The 19,403-nt window shown below is 45.4% G+C and overlaps 1 protein-coding gene across 2 annotated transcripts; it reads left to right on the top strand.

The window, feature by feature from the left end:
• Positions 1-1,979: 1,979 nt before the first annotated feature.
• On the top strand, positions 1,980-19,238 carry LOC108159252 (carboxypeptidase D). Of its 2 annotated transcripts, none has more exons than XM_017292381.2 (9): positions 1,980-2,914; positions 9,740-9,975; positions 10,046-10,525; positions 10,617-10,717; positions 13,175-13,292; positions 13,416-14,742; positions 15,037-15,260; positions 15,326-16,569; positions 16,630-19,238. In XM_017292381.2, exons 1-9 carry the CDS (start codon positions 2,432-2,434, stop codon positions 16,812-16,814), a joined length of 4,398 nt encoding a protein of 1,465 aa, XP_017147870.1. In that variant the 5' UTR covers positions 1,980-2,431; the 3' UTR covers positions 16,815-19,238. The 2 variants fall into 2 exon arrangements, with proteins under 2 accessions (XP_017147870.1, XP_017147878.1); XM_017292389.2 differs by lacking the exon at positions 1,980-2,914 and adding an exon at positions 7,344-8,375.
• Positions 19,239-19,403: the final 165 nt, after the last annotated feature.

The raw sequence follows: 19,403 nt of genomic DNA, 5'->3' as shown, positions 1-19,403 counted from the left end.
TAAGAATGGAGAACATTCTGAGTACGGCTATGACAGACACTCAATATCTCAATAGATAAATATCTATATACTGAAGGACAATATGAACCAGCGGCAGCAAGGGCCTGCAATGGTATTTCGACGCCACTTATCCGTACAAGCGAAAGCCCCGAAGATGGAGACGAAGGATGGGGCTTTAGAAGATCGCCCCATAGAAGCAGCTCCATAGCTATGAACATTATGACTGCACTGAAAAACAACAACCTTTCGCCTTTTATACGGGTGACTTGAAAATGTAATCAGCACCCTCTTTTGCCGTTTACACTTGTGAGTAAATATTTTTCAGACTGGTGACGTGGTTCTGCATAGGCTGTGTCGTCTAGGTCCTTCGATTGGGATTGTTCCTTCGCCTCCACGGCCCTCGGCACTCCAGTGTTGGGCCCAACTTTGAATTTGTTACGCTGCCAGGCACCTACCTTTGGCAACCTACCTTTGAGTGTGAGGGTCCTTTATTCCGAACAGATTCTATCTGTTGCAGTAGAGAAAAGGAGAACGAATAAGTGGCCGCCCAACAATAAGGGGCTGTAATACAAGGAATTTTTAATTTTTGCTCACCTGGACTAGCAGCGATGTTCGGTGGAACAATATTTCTAAGGTTCCGAGGACTCTGTCAATCGAATAGTCAGGTTGTATTGCACTTACATGTATATACATATGTAAATGTTCTAACACTTATTAGAATCAATAGAATCGAAAGCTACCGTACCCCGGGACCACTATACACATGCAGGAGTTGAACTGAGTTAATAAAGGACTTTATTAATTAGGTTTTATCTTCATACCTTAATAAAACTCAAAAAACTAATAAATTATTTTTGATTTTGATTGAATAATGATTAGTTCTGATTTTTCTTGATTTTTCTTGAATAATTATTATTTTTTGACTTTTATTCTATAATTATTATTCTTGATTTTTATTGTAAAATTATTTTTTTTATGGTAGTCAAGATACAATAAAAGCAAGGACTAAAAACTAACCAATTTTGTAGAAAATTTATTCATCAATGTCTTAAAATTATGTGGGCAAAACTAAGGGTTTTAGTTATCTAGAATTATTCAACATAATCTCTAAATTGAGCAATATGAACGACTATCCTTTTTCGTTTTTTTTTTTGTTTTGACCGATTTCGCTAAAACCTTTTTTTTTACGCAAAATGCAATAAAAGCAATTATTTAAAGTAAGCCAGTCAAGTAGAAAATTGATTAATTCATCGTATTAAATTATGTGCACATGGCCAAATGTTCTATATAGCTAGTAATATTCCACGGAAGATCAAAAACGAGGAATATGAATAATTCGACGGTATATTTTGAAAATGAGACCGTATATTTCGGTATTTATTTGAATCGGGTATGAATAGGTAATAACCGGTTGACAACAATGATTAACGGCAACATTAATTGTCATACCCTAGGGAAAAGGATGTTATAGAATTGAGAAAATGTTTGTCATTCAAGGCTCCGTAGGTACCAGGATCGAGATAAATGTACACAAGATACTAATAATGTACTTGAATATGTCTAAAGAATATCAATTTGAGAAAAGGTCTTTATAAATTACGTTTCATCTTCATATAAAATTATCGAAATAGGGTATACAAAGGCATATACACGCATCATGTCTTCAAATACCAGCAACATTGCGACTGTTTTTTTGTTGAACTATTTTGTTTAAACCCTGTTTAAGTTAAAATACAATAAAAACAAGGACTAAAGACTTGCCAATCAAATATAGAAATGATTCATCAATCGTATAAAATTGTCTGGGCATGGCTAAATGTTCTATATAGCTAGTAATATTCTTCGGAAAATAAAAAACGAGGAATATGTAAAATAGAACTTGAATTCGTCAGTATATTTACGGTATATTTTTTAAATGAGACGGTCTGTTTCGGTATATTTCGGAGGTTCGGTCGGTATATTTTAACGATAAATCCGCGGTTACACTGGTTGCGTTCGCGTAGTTTGTGTTTTGAATGTGTATATGTGTAAATTATTAATATTTAGTACAACAATTATTGTTTGTGGATAATATGTTTTGCTCCTCGGGCTTTCAGTCATTTTGTGGCGTCTGATTTTGGAGTTTTGGTGCAGTGACAGCGCGGCAAACGAATCATCCGCCAGCAGGGCAAAAGCACCTCCAGAACAAGTTGTTGTTCCGTGTCTCCGTGCCTGTTCTGGTTTGTGTGCTATTTTCTGTGTTAGAGTGAAATATTGGCAATAATTTGCATATCAAAGAAAGCTGTCAGCAGAAAGCGAGCCACAGGTGCAACAGCACCTCATCCAGCGTCTCTCCATCGTCTGCGCCTGCGCCCCCGCTTGTTGTTGCTGCTTACGTGTCCGCATCGGCGGGTCTAGATCGGATCGATCTGCTCTCCAGATAGCAGATAATATGCGCGTTGGCGTTTTTGTGATTGCGTGCCTGGCCCTCGTCGCTGGCTCGCCGGCACCCGCCCCCGCAGAGTACAGCGAGAGTGCTGCGGTTCAGGTGATCGAAGAGACCGAGAGCTTTCTGGCTCATCCCCACTATCTGGACAACGATGAGATTGGAGCTCTGTTTGGCCAGTTGGCCAAGGACTATCCCCAGTTGGCCCAGGCCTACAAAATCGGTCGCTCCTTGCAGGGCAGGCCACTGCATGCCCTAGCGCTAAACGCCCCACCGGCGAACGACAAGAGCGGGGATCTGCTGCGGCCCATGGTGAAGCTGGTGGCCAACATTCGGGGCGACGAGACGCTGGGTCGCCAGATTGTCCTGTATATGGCCGAGTATCTGGCCAGCAGCTACGAGACCGACGACCAGGTCCAACGGCTGCTCAACACCACAGAAATTCATTTTCTACCCAGCTGCAATCCGGATGGATTTGCCCTCGCCCAGGTGAGTCATACTACGAACCCCCGTCTCGTCCCCGTGCCCATCTATGGGTAGTTCTAGAAGAAAGTTGCTTGTACCACAATCCGCTTTCAAAGCCAAAACAGCTGTGGGGAGCATTATAACAATAGCGAAAAGTGAATGTAAATCGGATAAATTGTTACCCCGACTACACCCCAGATCAATCCATGAATCGACACTCCCCACCTCTCTCTCTCTCTCTCTCTCTCTCTCTCTCTCTCTCTCTCTCTCTTTGTATCTCTGTCTCTTTGGTTTCCGCTGTGCTTTGTTCCTCTGCCCCGCTGCGTTTGGAATCTGTAGTGGAAAGCCAGAGACTGTTTCTATCCATATGGAATCCGCTCCCCTCCCTGTACTATAGTACCATAGGTGACCCAGTTTTTCTGGTTCAAGTCAGTTGTGATCTGGCTATTAGCATCTGGGAGTTGCGTCTGATATTATCTGAACACTGGTCCATCATTACTCTCTGGTACTCTCCACTCGATGGCCCTCTGAATGTCTAATCCCAAGTGTTTGGGTTTCTGCTTTACGAGTGATCTTCATTTTAAAGCTCTTCAATTGAGTCAAGTGGTGGTTATTGTGGGGCTAATGTACAGGGGTAGGAAAACACTTAATTAAGCTAACAAAAAAATTAAATTTAAGAAATCTTTTGTGGATCAAATAGGAGTTCCTGAAAGCGGGCATCATTGATTCTGAAGTTGTTTTCCCTAGATAAATTGTAACACTCTTAGAGTATTCCTTTAAATGTTGAGGGTCTTGGTGTGTTGGGTTCATGTGAAAAGGACACTGGACACTATGTTTCAGCAAAAGCTCTATTAAATGAGTGTTTTCAGTAATTTTGAAGTGATGTTTAATTATACCCGATACTCAAAATGAGTATTGGGGTATATTAGATTTGTGGTAAAAGTGGATGTGTGTAACGTCCAAAAGGAATCGTTTCCGACCCCATAAAGTATATATATTCTTGATCAGCATCAATAGCCGAGTCGATTGAGCCATGTCTGTCTGTCCGTCTGTCCGTCCGTCCGTCTGTCCGTCCCCTTCAGCGCCTAGTGCTCAAAGACTATAAGAGCGAGAGCAACGATGTTTTGGATCCAGACTTCTGTGATATGTCACTGCTACAAGAATATTTCAAAACTTTGCCCCGCCCACTTCCGCCCCCACAAAGGGCGAAAATCTGTGGCATCCACAATTTCGACGATACGAGAAAACTAAAAACGCAGAATCGTAGAAGATGACTATATCTTCTAGAGTGCAAAATCTGAACCAGATCGTATAATTATTATAGCCAGAATCAAGAAAACAATTTCATTTTTTCTCGCCCTGTCTCTCTCTAACACACACGTAGCATAGGCGGCTTTGCTTAGAGTAAAACATTAGCGCCTAGATCTCAGAGACTATAAAAGCTAGAGCAACCAAATTTGGTATCCACACTCCTAATATATCGGACCGAGACGAGTTTGTTTCAAAATTTCGCCACACCCCCTTCCGCCCCCGGATGAAAATCTGGGGATATTCACAAATCTCAGAGACTATTAAGGCTAGAGTAACCAAATTTGGTATCCGCACTCCTGTTAGATCTCACTATAAAACGTATATCTCAAAATTTCGCCCCACCCCCTTCCGCCCCCGCAAAGAACGAAAATCTGTTGCATCCACAATATTGAGGATACGAGAAAACTAAAAACGCAGAATCATAGATAATGATCATATATATCAGATTGCTGAATCTGGATCAGATCAGATCATTTTTATAGCCAAAAGGAACAAATCAATTTGCACTGGCTACGCAACACCCGACGTCACGCTCAGACTGATTTTCTGTCTCTCTCGCACGCACTCCTTGTCGTGTCGTTTAATATTAGCGGCGTCTGCCGGAGGAGAGCCATACTGACTTAGTATCGGGTATAACTGTAGAGTTGCGGTCTCCGCAGCAACTCACAACGTTCCCCCTCGTTTTTTAAGTTGGTTTGTGTTTGAATTCCTTAAATTAAAGGTATCGCTTTGCTCGTGAGTCAAATATCGGAACGATCGCGGCGACCCAAAACGTTTTTTATACATATGTATGTATGTATGTATGTATGTATAATAGAGATACACATACATATATACATATGTACATGCAGGGAAGCTTTATCTCTGTTGTTTGTCTTCCCTAGTTCAGCGGGGGGACGTCCTTGAACCCAAATGCTTCCATCGCTCCCACATGACGCGGTACATTAAAGGGCATCAGGAAAAACCCCGCAATAGAACAAATTTCTAGTGCCGCAACAACTTGGTAATTGTTTAGTCTGTGCTAGCACATTTCCGCCATACACTGTTTATTCCCATAGTATGTATTCGCATCAACACACAAAATATTGAAAATTCCCCTGTCTCTGTTGGCTCTCTTTTCATTGCATCAACTCTGCTGTGAATCCCTGTAGCGAACAATTGTCAATATAATTAAGGAGATTACGGACGTAAATAGTCATATAAATAAAATCGATGTACACATGTTGCAGCTGTTGTGCTGCAAGTATCATGGCATTTTCTGTGAAGACGAGGCGGACGCGAGAGCTTTACAAACTTGGAAAGTTCAAGATCAGCTCGTGAAGAGCTGAGAGCGAGCAGACCAAGAGAATAGGCAGCAAGTAAAAGCGACTAGGAAATACCAATACCCTGTGGATTTCGGTTACATAGCTCTTCAATCCAGATGCTCCCACAGACTGAGAAATTGTCATAGCTAGCAGATCGAATGCTCGTAAAAAATATACATATGTCCTAATATAAATATTTATGGCGCTATAGGGTGGCAAACATTGATCTTCACGAATGCAATATACCTTTTTACTCTACGATAAGTCGGACATAGTAAACAGTTATGATTATCAGCTGTCTGCCGGCTGAACACCTCACACCTCTCTCCCTATGCGCCTGTCCACTCTCTTCTCTGTTGAGCTTTATTGGTGCTCAGAGTAAGCTTCAAACTGCGTCATATTGAAAAAACTTTAGATGTAAATATGTATGTGTGTACCTTGGGCCACAGGGTATTAAGGGATATTTCAATGTTTATCAGATTTTCAACTAATTTTAGTTAATCCAAAGAGCAATAGGTATTTCGGGCGGACACCTCGAGTGGTGGCAATTTTCGTGTCTGATTAGATTAGACTGTTGTTAAACAAACATGTATGCCAAGTGCTTCGATGTGGATGTTGGGTGTGGGTGACAGTTTTACGGCCTGCCCCTCCAATAATCTGGTGGATAGATTTAAGGCCAGCCCCGGCCGCTGACGTCATTGTGTTGCAATTGCAACACAGCGGCCGTAACTGTGGGAGCAGCCGGCAAGGGAGGCAGCCCGTCCAATTACCTTTCAAGAAACTGGTTAGATGTCACAACAACAACAGCTATACGGCAGTATGCCACCGTTGACGCCGCGGCGTATGGGCGATGTGTGGTTTTCGCTTTGGTTTTGGTTTAGTTCATTTAATTTTCCTGCAATTGAGACACTTTACAAGTAAATGCAACCGGTTTGTCGTCGTTATTATTGCGCTTATGTTTGTGGCCGCTGCTACAATTCCTCCAGCGAGAGCCACGCGAATTTACGAGTAGTTTGCCGATTTCTGTTTGATGCAGTTTTTTTGATATTTCTAAAAATGTAAAAATGTAGAACCATTTGATACAGGAACTTATTTATGTTTCTTTCCATAAAAAAATATGCTCCAAACGAGTAGCTTTTTAAATAATTGGAAAATAGATTCCCTATAAGCATCAGAAGCTTGTGGAATCTACCCAATTTTCAAACAAATTTCGATTGACATCCGAATGGAATTGAAACGGATTAATTCTTGTAGAGCATGCAGGCCTCGGTGTTAATCCCAGCTGTGCCAGGAAGAAGTGCCAACAATGTGGTATTGCTGCGTGATTGGGAGTGAAGCTTTAAATATAGAAGCTTTTTGCCCGCTATCACCGCTGCCCTCCACTGTCACCGATCCCATTCACTTAGCGGGAATATAAATTTCCCTGAAATTGCGCTCTACTGATAAAGACGGCCTTAATGGCCCGGGGAATTTTGTTTATCGATAAGGAAGGGGCATATGGAAATATGTACAAATGTATGTGCCGTGTGTGTGCGTGGGCGTTTGAACCCACGCCAGGGACACTGGCAATGGGCGGTCTGGCTGGCTGTGACGTCAAAAGAGAGTTATTGATTTCATGCTAAAAATATCCTTTTCGCTGACGTGCGACGCAAATTCGAATGTCTCTCTCTCTCTCCGCCTTGTCTTCACCATCTTTCTCTCGTGCGCACTCTCTCTCTCTCTCTCTGCTGTGGCTTGGCGGCGACTGCGCTCTCACACGCGCCGGCGCCTCGGCTTTCGTCTGGCAACGCTATTCAACACTCAAATGAAACAATAATAATCATTATTGAATCCGAAAGCGACGACAAACTATTAATTTACACTCAAATAACAACAACGGTTCGTGACACGGTATCAGAAAACTGTGGAAAATACATATACATATATAACGGCAGAAGAAGGAAAACTAAAAAAAAAAACATTCGGCTCTCAAGCTCTCTGTGGCGTGTAATTTCCCTGCAATTAGCGCGCGCTTTGCTTTGCGCTGCTCTCAGCCGAGTGTGCTGGCGTCGACGCTGGCAGAGGAGCGGTAACAGGCACAGCGACAGCAGCCCCATGGGCGCTTAAGGCCAATCAACGCAGCAAATTTTCAAGCAGTTCATTTTTCGAAGCTGAGCTGCACCGACCACCCTACGACGGAACGGACAACGACAACGACAACGACGACGACGCCGACCCCCCCAGACGACCAAGACGAGGACGCGCGGGCGGAGGTCTCCCCCCGAAAAAGCAGAAGAAAACCAAATAAGAACTTTATCTGGAGCATCCAGCGTTCAATTTGCACGCCCGTGATAACCAGCAATTGAGGTCATCCCCCCGTAGCGGCTGCGAAGACGGCTGCGAAGACTGCCGTAGAAGTGGAGGCGAGTCCAAAGAAGATGCTGGCACAGTGGATTGTGACTGGCCTGGCTTTGGCCATGGTCGCCCAGCTGGTGCCCAGTGGACGGGGCTACATCATCAAAGAGGAGGAGAGCTTCCTGCAGCAGCCCCACTACACCAGCCAGGAGCAGCTGGAGGATCTGTTTGCGGGCCTGGAGAAGGCCTATCCAGAGCAGGCTCGCGTTCACTATCTCGGCCGATCCCTAGAGGGCCGCAACCTGGTTGTGCTGCAGATCTCGAAGAATACGCGGCAGCGCAATCTGCTCACGCCGCCCGTCAAGTACATTGCCAATATGCACGGCGACGAGACGGTGGGACGGCAGCTGCTCGTCTATCTGGCTCAGTACCTGTTAGGCAACTACGACCGCATCACGGATGTGGGCCAGCTGGTGAACTCCACGGACATCTATCTAATGCCCACCATGAATCCCGATGGCTATGCCCTGTCCCAGGTACGTTCGCTCTACAGTACGCGCGGGCGGGTCACCTGTTTGCATACGTATCTGCCACTGTGTACGAGTCTCTTTCGGTCGCTGGGAAAAATCAATAATTGTGAAATTTTAGAATACGAAGAGGCAGAGAGAGTGTGGTTTAGAGTTTGCGGGGGTGTCGGGATGAGAGAGGCGGCAGAAGTCAGCTCTCTCTCTCTCTCTGTTCTGTCGTTAAATTCGCACTCTTTATCCGATTGCGCTAGGCCCAAGCGCAATCCCTTTACAGCCGTCTCTCTCTCCGCCCACTGCCACGCCTGAATATTCACAACTGTTGACATATTGCACACACCCACGCTCGCACACATGCATAGATAATGGTTATCATTATCTTCTGCAAAGCAATGTATAGTTTGCTTTTGGTTGTTGCTGCTGGATCATTTTAACGTTTCTGAAACGTATGGAATGATTTAGCAAAGGTTTCGGTTAGTGCGCAGATACACGGGAAATTTAAATTCATTGAGAATGTTATCTCAAAGAAAGATAGGGAGAGACAAAGCTCTATTATTCGTTGAGCAGAAGCTTATTCCTCGCTCACTCCAACCATCGCTGGTTTAGCAAATAACTGTTCCAGCTTCTTCCTTGAGTTCGAGAGAGCGAGAGTCACCTGAATAGAGTTACCACCTGTCCCTCTTCCCCCTGTTCATTCTTAATTGGAGTTGAAACTTTCTGAACTTGCATATGTGTATATTTATGTATGTATGCATGTATGTAACAATGTGTCTCTGCTTTCTTGCACAGTGGAACGGATAACCCACGTGTATGTGTGATCGGTGATCTGTGGCGTGACTGGGGTAGTACATACTTTCCATTCTGGCTGAACATGCTAATGACATTTGCCATTTAATATGTCCATTAAATGATATGTGTAATTTGTTGATTATGCAATGGAGGAGTCTTCACTCCAATCCATCCATCAGTCCTCCCCGATCGCCATTTGCGCGCTCGGTTCATGTGCGTTCAATCAGATCGTGCAGCAGCTGCTCCAGTTTATAAGCTGTATAGTGAGGGGAGGGCGGGGGAAAAAGCTGCAGTTCTAATTTGATAATTAGCTTGCTATTCGATTGCGCAACATCGTTATCGAATATCGATTATGACTCTCTCTCCGATGGGTGCGTGGGTGAATGGTGTAATCAGAGAGAGAGCCCCGACCCACCTGACAGACATGCCAAGCAGTGCAATATTTCGGTCAGGACTGACCTGAATGACAATCAAGACACAACGGAGAGAGAGAGAAAGAGCGAGAGTGAGATTGAGAAACAGATATGAAAGAGAAATCCATGCCTATGTTAATATTGCCCTTGTCCCCCCTCCTCCGCAATTTACAGGAGGGCAACTGCGAATCGCTGCCCAATTATGTAGGGCGTGGCAATGCGGCGGGCATCGATCTAAACCGCGACTTCCCTGACCGTCTGGAGGAGCCCCATGTCCACCAGCTGCACGCGCAGTCCCGCCAGCCGGAGACGGCCGCCCTAGCCAACTGGATAATCAGCAAGCCGTTCGTGCTCTCGGCTAACTTCCATGGCGGAGCCGTGGTGGCCAGCTATCCCTACGACAACTCCATGTAGGTTTCGGGTTTGATCTCATCGTGGGTGGGATTCCAGTTTTCATCACACATCCCTCTCCTCTTTTAGAGCGCACAATGAGTGCTGCGAGGAGAGCCTGACCCCGGATGACCGCGTTTTCAAGCAGCTGGCGCACGCCTACTCGGACAACCATCCGATCATGCGGAAGGGCAGCAACTGCAACGACTCCTTTGCCGGAGGCATCACTAACGGCGCCAACTGGTACGAGCTCTCCGGCGGCATGCAGGACTTCAACTACGCCTTCAGCAACTGCTTCGAGCTGACCATCGAGCTCTCCTGCTGCAAGTATCCGCCTGCCAGCACCCTACCCGCAGAGTGGCAGCGCAACAAAGGTTCGCTGATGCAGCTGCTCAAGCAAGCCCACATCGGCATCAAGGGCCTGGTGCAGGACGCCAATGGCTATCCCATCGGCGATGCGAACATTATTGTGGCCGGCCTGGACGAGAAGCCCATTCGCACCTCGAAGCGTGGCGAGTACTGGCGCCTGCTCACGCCCGGCCTGTACAGCGTGCATGCGGCTGCCTTTGGGTGAGTGGCTGCCCCTTTTTCCCTTTCCCTGTGGTTCCCTTTCCAGCTCCCGTACTGATTTCGTTTCCCTCTGTCTCCATCCAAACTCCAGGTACCAGACCAGTGCCCCGCAAGAGGTGCGCGTTACCAACGACAACTTGGAGGCTCTGCGGCTGGACTTCAAACTGCTGCCCGTCGAGACGAACTTTGATGGTATTAGCAGTTTATACAGTCCCTATTTCTTCTAGAACTCTCTCATGCGGCGTGACGGTGAGGAATGCCCAGTCACCGCCAGCACCAGCGACAGCTATCCCCCCGTCTAAAATGCATATGTACATGCTAGCCAGTCATTTGAACCGATATCAATGCATCAATAGTCCATGAATGCCCCCCTGATCAACCCAGCACCTAGTAGTCCTGCTCTCTCTCTTTGTATGCACCGCTCTAAGCGCTCTACTACCTACTGTCCCTATCCAAACTGTATCTCGAAAACACAGCAAAGCACTTTCATTTATGTATGTATGTATGTATTTGACTTGGGGGCTTCTCTTGGCCCAAGTTCGATTCGTTGGCTGCTCTAAATATAAATGGTGCTTTTACCGAATCGAGCTAGGAGATCTCGGAGATCCCCCAAGGATTTATGTATATTTTGCACTGCATTCCATTGGGTATTCCGTTTCTCTTTGGCTTCATCCTGGAATCTCTTTGTTTTGCGCCAGTGCCATATTATGTTTCGTTCATTTTTCCTGCACCGCACACACACACACACACACACACACATATCTATCCATACACACTGATTGATTATACAAATCGAAAACCCGATTTGATTTGTATATAAGAAAACAAAAACAAAAACACGCAGTCAAGAAACAAAACAAAACGAAACAAAACCAAAAAAGAATTAAAAAAAAGGACAACACAAAGAAGAATGCAATAACATTAATCAAATAAGCGAATTGTACTTAGGAACTTGTAAAGAAATCAACCCACTTGAGGTCATCGAATGACCCTATCCACAAAAACAAAGGAGGACGAACGATTTTATATGGATCAGTTCTCCTGCTCCAGCTCCTGCCCATATCCCGTACCTACGTATATACAAAACATATTATGGTGCACTGTAGAGAATGCACGAGGAAGCGACGATCAAAGCATATACCTAAAACCTATGCATATACTATGAAAACTTTATTGAGATATCTCTTCACATACATAATATCAATATCGATTGTATGTGAACGAAAAGGACTTGTTCAACAACAAATTTCAATGCATTATAATTATACATAGATATATATATACGTGTACGATGTGAACAATGAGAATTAAAAACACCAGCCCCATAATACACAACATATAATAAATCGTATCTACACGAAATATAGCGAAAACAACACATAATGGTAAAATATTACCATTGTAGGAAACGAAATGATCTTGTTCCAAAACAACAAAAATTATAATATATATATATATTCGATTAAGTGTGTATGAGGGTAATTACAATTTCCCGAACCATACAACTTTCTATCTATATATATATATATATATATATATGCTACATATAAAAGAAGGATCTATCCATTATACGAGTAATCTATCTGTCTATTAATATCCGTATATATACACATATACACGATTAGGTGTATACACGAAAGATGATGGATGGATAATTCTATCGAAGGTGAAACGTAGAGAAAATTACTACAATACATACTCTCTATGCATTATGATCTATCTGTCTATTATACGAGCATGTGTGGATGGATAATAACGAATGGAAAAATCCAGCCGCACAACAAAACTATCGCCTATAGTACATACTATATATATATACACATATATATTCGAGTATACTTATAATGGGAATGAGATTTAAACGGTTTGATCGGGTGATTCTTGGCAAAGGCAGAATAAAATGTGGATTTTAGCTTTGGTGTGTTTTATTTTTACCTCGATTCACCACCCCACACACCACATTACGAACCCTCACAGAAAGTTTGGTTCATTAAATAATTATTTTTTTTTGTTTCCTGTTTCGCGATTCTTTTCGTATGATTCTCCTTATGATATACGTAATCCTCTCTGCCTGTCAAAGATGTTTGCTGAAAGTAGATGGAAATTATTTTAATGAACTCTAATGAAATTTTAATTGAATAATCAACTTAAGTACCTAGTCGGCGCGGAACGAAACGAAATTAAAGGAATGAAACATTCGCTTTTTAAGGGAATTGCAATTTGTGTTTGTGTGTGCCAAGAAGATTGTAGCTGGAGGAGGAGGAAGAGGTGGAAGGAATGTGTATGTTGAATATATGTATGTAAGGGCACACGCGATGACGAAGGATTGAGCATTTGTTTGGCATTTTACTTGGATTTTACTCTTAATAATTGTGAAAACTATGACAAAACGAAAATAAACGAACGAAATTATGCATCTGCATCTGCTTTCGCCTCTTAGACGCACCCCCAACAGCTTTCCATTGCACCGACTTGTGGCTAATTCTCTTTTCCAATCCCAACCCCAACCGCAACCGCAACCGCAACCGCAATCCTCATTCCCATCCTCATACTCTGGCATGGCTAATCTTACATATATAAACTTGCACACTTGCACACACAGATATACTCGAACATGTCCCTAATCCATGTCCAAATCCACATCCGTAGGCAACTTCCGCAAGGTGAAGGTGGAACGCGCTGAGCCGCCGGAGGCAAGGAAGGAGCAGTTCGACGGCTTCCTAACACACACCGTCTTCGAGCACCACAACTATACGTCCATGGAGAGGTGAGTAGTCCACGCTTGGCTTGGGCTCGGCACCTTGGAGTCCATCTGGAGCCGAGAACCCAACCCATTCGCTTCGAATCGATTCCATTCCATTCCATTCCGTGCCGATCCGATCCTTTGCAGCTACCTGAGGCAACTAGCGGACAGCTATCCCTCGCTGACGCGGCTCTACAGCATCGGGAAGAGTGTCCAGGGCAGGGATCTGTGGGTGCTGGAGCTGTTCGCTACGCCAGGATCGCATGTGCCCGGCGTGCCCGAGTTCAAGTACGTGGCCAATATGCACGGCAACGAGGTGGTCGGCAAGGAGATGCTGCTGCTGCTCAGCAAGTACCTGCTGGAGCGGTATGGCAACGATGAGCGGGTCACCCGTCTGGTGAACGGCACGCGGATGCACTTCCTGTACAGCATGAACCCAGACGGGTATGAGGTGTCGCGCGAGGGCGACCGCACGAGCGGCTTGGGACGCGCCAATGCCCACAATATCGATCTGAATCGCAACTTTCCGGACCAGTACGGCACCGACAAGTTCAACAAGGTCACCGAGCCGGAAGTGGCGGCGGTCATGAACTGGACTCTGTCACTACCGTTCGTGCTCTCGGCGAATCTGCACGGCGGCTCACTGGTGGCCAACTATCCGTTCGATGACAACGAGAACGACTTCAACGATCCGTACTCGCGCCTGCGCGACGCTAGCATCAATGGCCGCAAGCTGAATCCCACCGAGGACAACGCCCTGTTCCGGCACCTGGCGGCGGTCTATGCGCAAGCCCACCCCACCATGCACCTGGGAAAGCCGTGCGAACTCTTCCAGAACGAGCACTTCCCCGACGGCATCACCAACGGGGCCCAGTGGTACAGCGTGACCGGGGGCATGCAGGACTGGAACTATGTGCGCGCCGGCTGCCTGGAGCTGACGATCGAGATGGGCTGCGACAAGTACCCTCTGGCCCGGGAGCTGCCACAGTTCTGGCACGAAAACCGCGAGCCGTTAATCCAGTTCATCGAACAGGTGCACCACGGCATCCACGGCCTTGTGCACAGCACCATCGGCACCCCGATTGCCGGTGCTGTCATCCGCCTGGACGGAGCCAATCACTCCAGTTTTAGCCAGACGTTCGGCGACTACTGGAAGCTCGCACTGCCCGGCCAGCACAACGTCACCGTCCTGGGAGATAACTATGCACCGCTGCGCGTGGAAGTGGAGGTGCCATCAGCGGAACCCTTCAACATGCGCCTGGACGTGACCCTCATGCCCGATGACCCCCAGCACTGGGCCTCGGCCAACGACTTCCGCATCATCGAGAACGTGGTGAACACCCGCTACCACACGAATGCCGAGATCCGCTCTCGGCTGGCGGAGCTGGAGAACCAGAACGGACAGATCGCGAGCTTCGGCTATGCGGACAACGAGTTCAGTCGATACTTCAACTACCTGAAGATGACCTCCGATGTAAGTGTACCTCTCCACAAACGGGACTCTCCTTTCCTTAGTATAATATCAATAGAAGGCTTCTTACTGTAGCTGATCCAATTAGCTCCGTCTGTCCGTAGGAGTCCTGCTATGGCCAGTAGTCGCCCAGTTAGAAAACTATTGAGATCTCGATAGTATATAGTATACGAATCAGTCGGTTATAGTATACTTACAAGCGTCCGATAGAGTAATGCTGCTTTTATTTGGGAGATATCGTAGCCAATGACTATATATCAATGACTATTATGATGAATCACTTGCTTTCCCCCACAGATTGGTGAGCCCGAGGAGCACAAGTACAAGCTGCTGGTGGTTAGCTCCATGTTCGACACAGCGGCGCCCTTGGGCAGGGAGCTCATGCTGAATCTCATCCGTCATCTGGTGGAGGGCTATAAGCTGCAGGACGCCACCGTGATGCAGCTGCTCCAGCGCAGTGTCATTTACTTCCTGCCGCAGACGCAGAAGTTCCCGGAGGTCTTTGACCTGTACAACACCAAGTGAGCGTGGCGTGGCCTCAGACTGAACCCAATCTGAGCTTAAGCTAACTCTGCATCTCTTACAGCTCCTCTGTGTGCGATCCTGTGCTGGGCGACGAGCTGGCCGAGCGCTTGCTGAGTCCCGAAACGGAGCCGGGCCGCGACATGCTGCTGCAGTTCTTGCACAGCGAGCGCTTCGACCTGATGCTCACCTTCAGTGCGGGCAGCTCCGAGCTGGACTTCCCGCACGGCGACTCCATCCTGGAGAAGTTCGCCCACAGCATCCAGCGCACGGAGTTCAACTACTCGCCGCTGCAGTGCAGCGCCTCGGCCACCAGGCAGCTGCACCGCGAGACCAGCGATCGGCTGACGAACCTCCTCTACAAAATGTACAACCTGCCCATGTACACACTAGGCGTGTCGTGCTGCCGGATGCCCGCCCACAAGAAGATCGCCTCCGTTTGGCGCAAGAACATCGACAAGATCAAGAACTTCCTGGGCCTCGTCCAGACGGGAGTCACTGGGCTTGTGCACAACGATGAGGGGCAGCCGCTGCGCGAGGCCTTTGTGCGCCTGCTGGAGCACCAGATGGTGTACAATGTGACCCGGAATGCGGCTCGCTTCCAGCTTATGCTGCCTAGAGGGCTGTACGGTCTGGAGGTGACAGCCCCCAACTACGCGTCGCAGGTGATCAAGGCGGAGGTGCAGCAGGGCCAGCTGGTCGACCTGGGCGCCATTCGTCTGCACCCATTCACCCTCATACGCGGCGAGGTCGAGGAGCTGCCCAGCAATAATCAGGCTCATTCCGTGACGGGTGTCGGCTCCAAGTTCACGACGAGCATTGTCGGCGTCGTGCTGGACGAGAGCAACCATCCCATTCGCAATGCCAAAGTATCCGTAATCGCTCCTGCCGGGCTCGAGCGCCTACGCAACTTCACCAACAGCATGGGCGAATACCGCCTGTCCGCCGTGCCCCTGGGCACAGTGAGCCTCAAAGTGGAGGCACCGCGCCACTTCGAGGCCACGAGGCAGCTGCACCTGGCACAGGGGGGACTGCCCACGGAGAATGTCGTCTTCCATCTGAAGTTCAACGAGCATGTGTTCGGCCTGCCGCGCTTCCTCTTCATCATCTTCGCCAGCGTGATGATCATCGTTGGCGTGGTCGTGTGTGTGTTGTGCGCTCAGTTCTGGTTCTACCGGCGCCACCGGGGCAACAAGCCGTATTACAACTTCTCGTTGCTGCCGCAGAAGAGTAAGGAGCACTTCGACCTGGAAGAGGACGATGCGGGCGATGACGGTGAAACAGAGCTTTTCCGTTCTCCCATCAAGCGTGGGTTCCTACGAAATTTTCCTCCATTTTGGCTCTAAATCTGAATGTTGATTCTTTCAGGTGGCATGACCATTCAGCCGTACTTCGATGAGGAGAACCTGGAGCGGATTCTGCACACGGACGAGGAGGATGACGAGGACGACGACGAGGATGGGCCGCGCATGGAGCCCGAGTTCGATGTGGCCGATGACAGCGGCGATGAGATCGTCATGTTGCACCAGCACGGCAAACCGCGCCGCCACTAGGGACATGTCCACCTTCTCGTGATCCTCAACCCCCTGGTCCCGATCCAGACCACCCACAACAGTAGCAACAGCAGACACCACACAACAAAACTGTGATTCAAAACGTTTTCAAGAAAAACCCAAGCAAGGCATTGCTCTTTTTTTTTTAATTTATATACAGCTGCGGTCAACGTAATAGTAGTGCCAGCCAGTTCTCAAAAGGTTGCATAAAAGAGAATACTTTCTTTTATACTAATTGATGATATATTGGGCTCAAGAATTCATGACATTCACAAACGTCTGGAGTTTGCGTAGAATTTTTCAGAGTATAAATCTAAGATGAGAATTCTATAGCCTCCCTACACTATCACTATCTTTTTAAACTTAAAAGGAATGTAACTTTCAATGGTAGCGCCAGCATACAGTTTTTAAAAGTCTAGTTTTTTTTCACTAATACTCTTTCACTTACACTTGCAGATAATTCATGTATATTGAATACAATTGAATAGTGCGGAAAAACTTCTATCTCTTATAGATTTTTCTAGTATAGGTAATAGTAGAATGTAATTCTAAATCATTTTCAAAATTTTGGCGTACATTGTTTAAGAGCTTACCGTCTATATAAGTTATACCATTTGGACCGAGATGAGGCATTACGCTTCTCCAATTCAATTCATAATTAATTGAATTGGACTTATATAGATGGAAAAATCTTAGCCAATGTACGCATTTTTCCAAGAACATTCACTTTAGTAAGACGCTCTTATCTGTTATACTCCCGTGACTAAAACGATTCTGAAAAAGAATCAATCTTAATTGAAAATTAAGTATGATATGTATATTAGAAACAAACTATTTATCCGGAGATGCTTAGACGAATAATACTATACAAAAGAGACTTAGAAAATGACAAATGACTTGGCAACGCCGCAGCTGAGTTTGATTTTAATTTAGATGCCCTCTGCAAGGGTATAAAAAGTCTTAATTTGCTTTCCTTTCAATTGAGACCTTCAAAGAAAGACACACTCTTATTGAGACCGCAGCTGTAGCTGCATATTTATCACCCATTTGCACTATACATAGGTTAAAGATGGGTGTTTAGATGTATGCACTCGTATGTAGTATATGGCTTACATATGTATGTGCTGTAAATGTAACTAATAATTATTCGATATACATAATTTATGGAAATGTATTCTTGGCCGCTTGCGATTTATTGTTAGTAAAATGTTTGTAATTATATTCGCATCACAATGCGCCTGCAATGCCCAGCTTTAAATAGAAAATGTCACCAATGCGAATTGGCGAATCTCTCAATGCCCCCCTCCCAGCGCCGCAATGTTCTGAAGAAACCCCTAATCGTAATTGTAATCATAATCGCAACTTAACTTAAGACTGACAACTTATGCAATTCTAACCAGAGTAGAGAAGACGCAATTTTAAAATAGCAGCAAAAGAAGACAGGAATCTAGCGAAATAGTTCAAATGAATATTTTGAAGATGTACATAACATGCCAAACACATTCCAGCGACTAAAAGAGACCCCTTCAGTGTACAGTGCGTTTCACAGCAATATGAGAGTTGGACAGGTTCTTTGGAAACGATACGTAAATGTTGTATTTAGATTTTTGTAAGATTTGATGGCCACTATATTTAATGGTTTAGCTAACTAAATTAAATCTGAAATTCGTTTTAAGTGTGAATTCATCCATCCTATGGAACCTATAGAACACATTTGGCCCCATGCGAGTATTGAGCTTTAATTAAATTATTCGATTATTTACCCTATGCTTATATTTTTCCTTTGTCCTATGCTGATTACTTCAAGATATTCCATTTGATCCAGAAACTGTTTAAATCTCATTTTGCCTGTCCTACGCACTGTATACGATACGACCAGATACGACCTGATCTAGCTGGTCTTTCTAGCTTCAATAAATGATCCGTCTATAAATAGAAATTCCCTTAAAAAATTAACAGAGCGTACAGAACAGAACAGTTAACAGCTTTTAAAACAATTGCCTTGATACCCCTACCTTATCGATATGATATATTGTATACATAAGCCCCACAATGTTAACAAAACCAAATGAAAATATAATATACAGATAAAAGCATAGATATACATACATATACATAAACATATGCATATATATATATATATATAGCTGTGGCACTGCATGATCTTAAATACTACTTTAACGAGTATAGAGCACACACAGACAAAGCAAGTACGAGTAGAAATCAATGGAAAGAGCAATATTACGAGAATATGGCGAGAAGATTGTACGAGTATGCGTACATTCCCTAAGGTGCAGCATTTACTTATATGATTATACTATATTGTATTGTATGTACTTCTATCGTATACATATCCAAAATAATGGCAATTATAGCTATGTAAGAAATTCTCTGAATAAAAGCATAAAGTACCTACAAAGCCTACAATGTGATGACCTCTACGCATAGTCCGCACCTAAATCGGAATCAACACAGATGTGTTAGCTAGCTGTAGCTGATATTGGTCGTTGGGGTTCCTGATCAGATGAATCACATGGCACTTCATAGCAGCATGCGCACGCAGAACACTCCCATGGAGAGACCACAAAG

This window comes from Drosophila miranda, chromosome XL (genome assembly GCF_003369915.1).
Source record: "Drosophila miranda strain MSH22 chromosome XL, D.miranda_PacBio2.1, whole genome shotgun sequence".
Classification (NCBI taxonomy): domain Eukaryota; kingdom Metazoa; phylum Arthropoda; class Insecta; order Diptera; family Drosophilidae; genus Drosophila; species Drosophila miranda.
The sequence above is the reverse complement of the archived record's forward strand: the minus strand, read 5'-3'. Positions and strand labels throughout refer to the sequence as shown.

Excerpts from the sequence above, each read along its gene's own strand:
- LOC108159252 (XM_017292381.2), top strand. The coding sequence starts at position 2,432 with ATGCGCGTTGGCGTTTTTGTGATTGCGTGCCTGGCCCTCGTCGCTGGC. Across the intron at positions 10,526-10,616 it reads GTGCATGCGGCTGCCTTTGG|GTACCAGACCAGTGCCCCGC; the intron begins GTGAGTGGCTGC and ends TCCAAACTCCAG. Across the intron at positions 13,293-13,415 it reads AACTATACGTCCATGGAGAG|CTACCTGAGGCAACTAGCGG; the intron begins GTGAGTAGTCCA and ends GATCCTTTGCAG.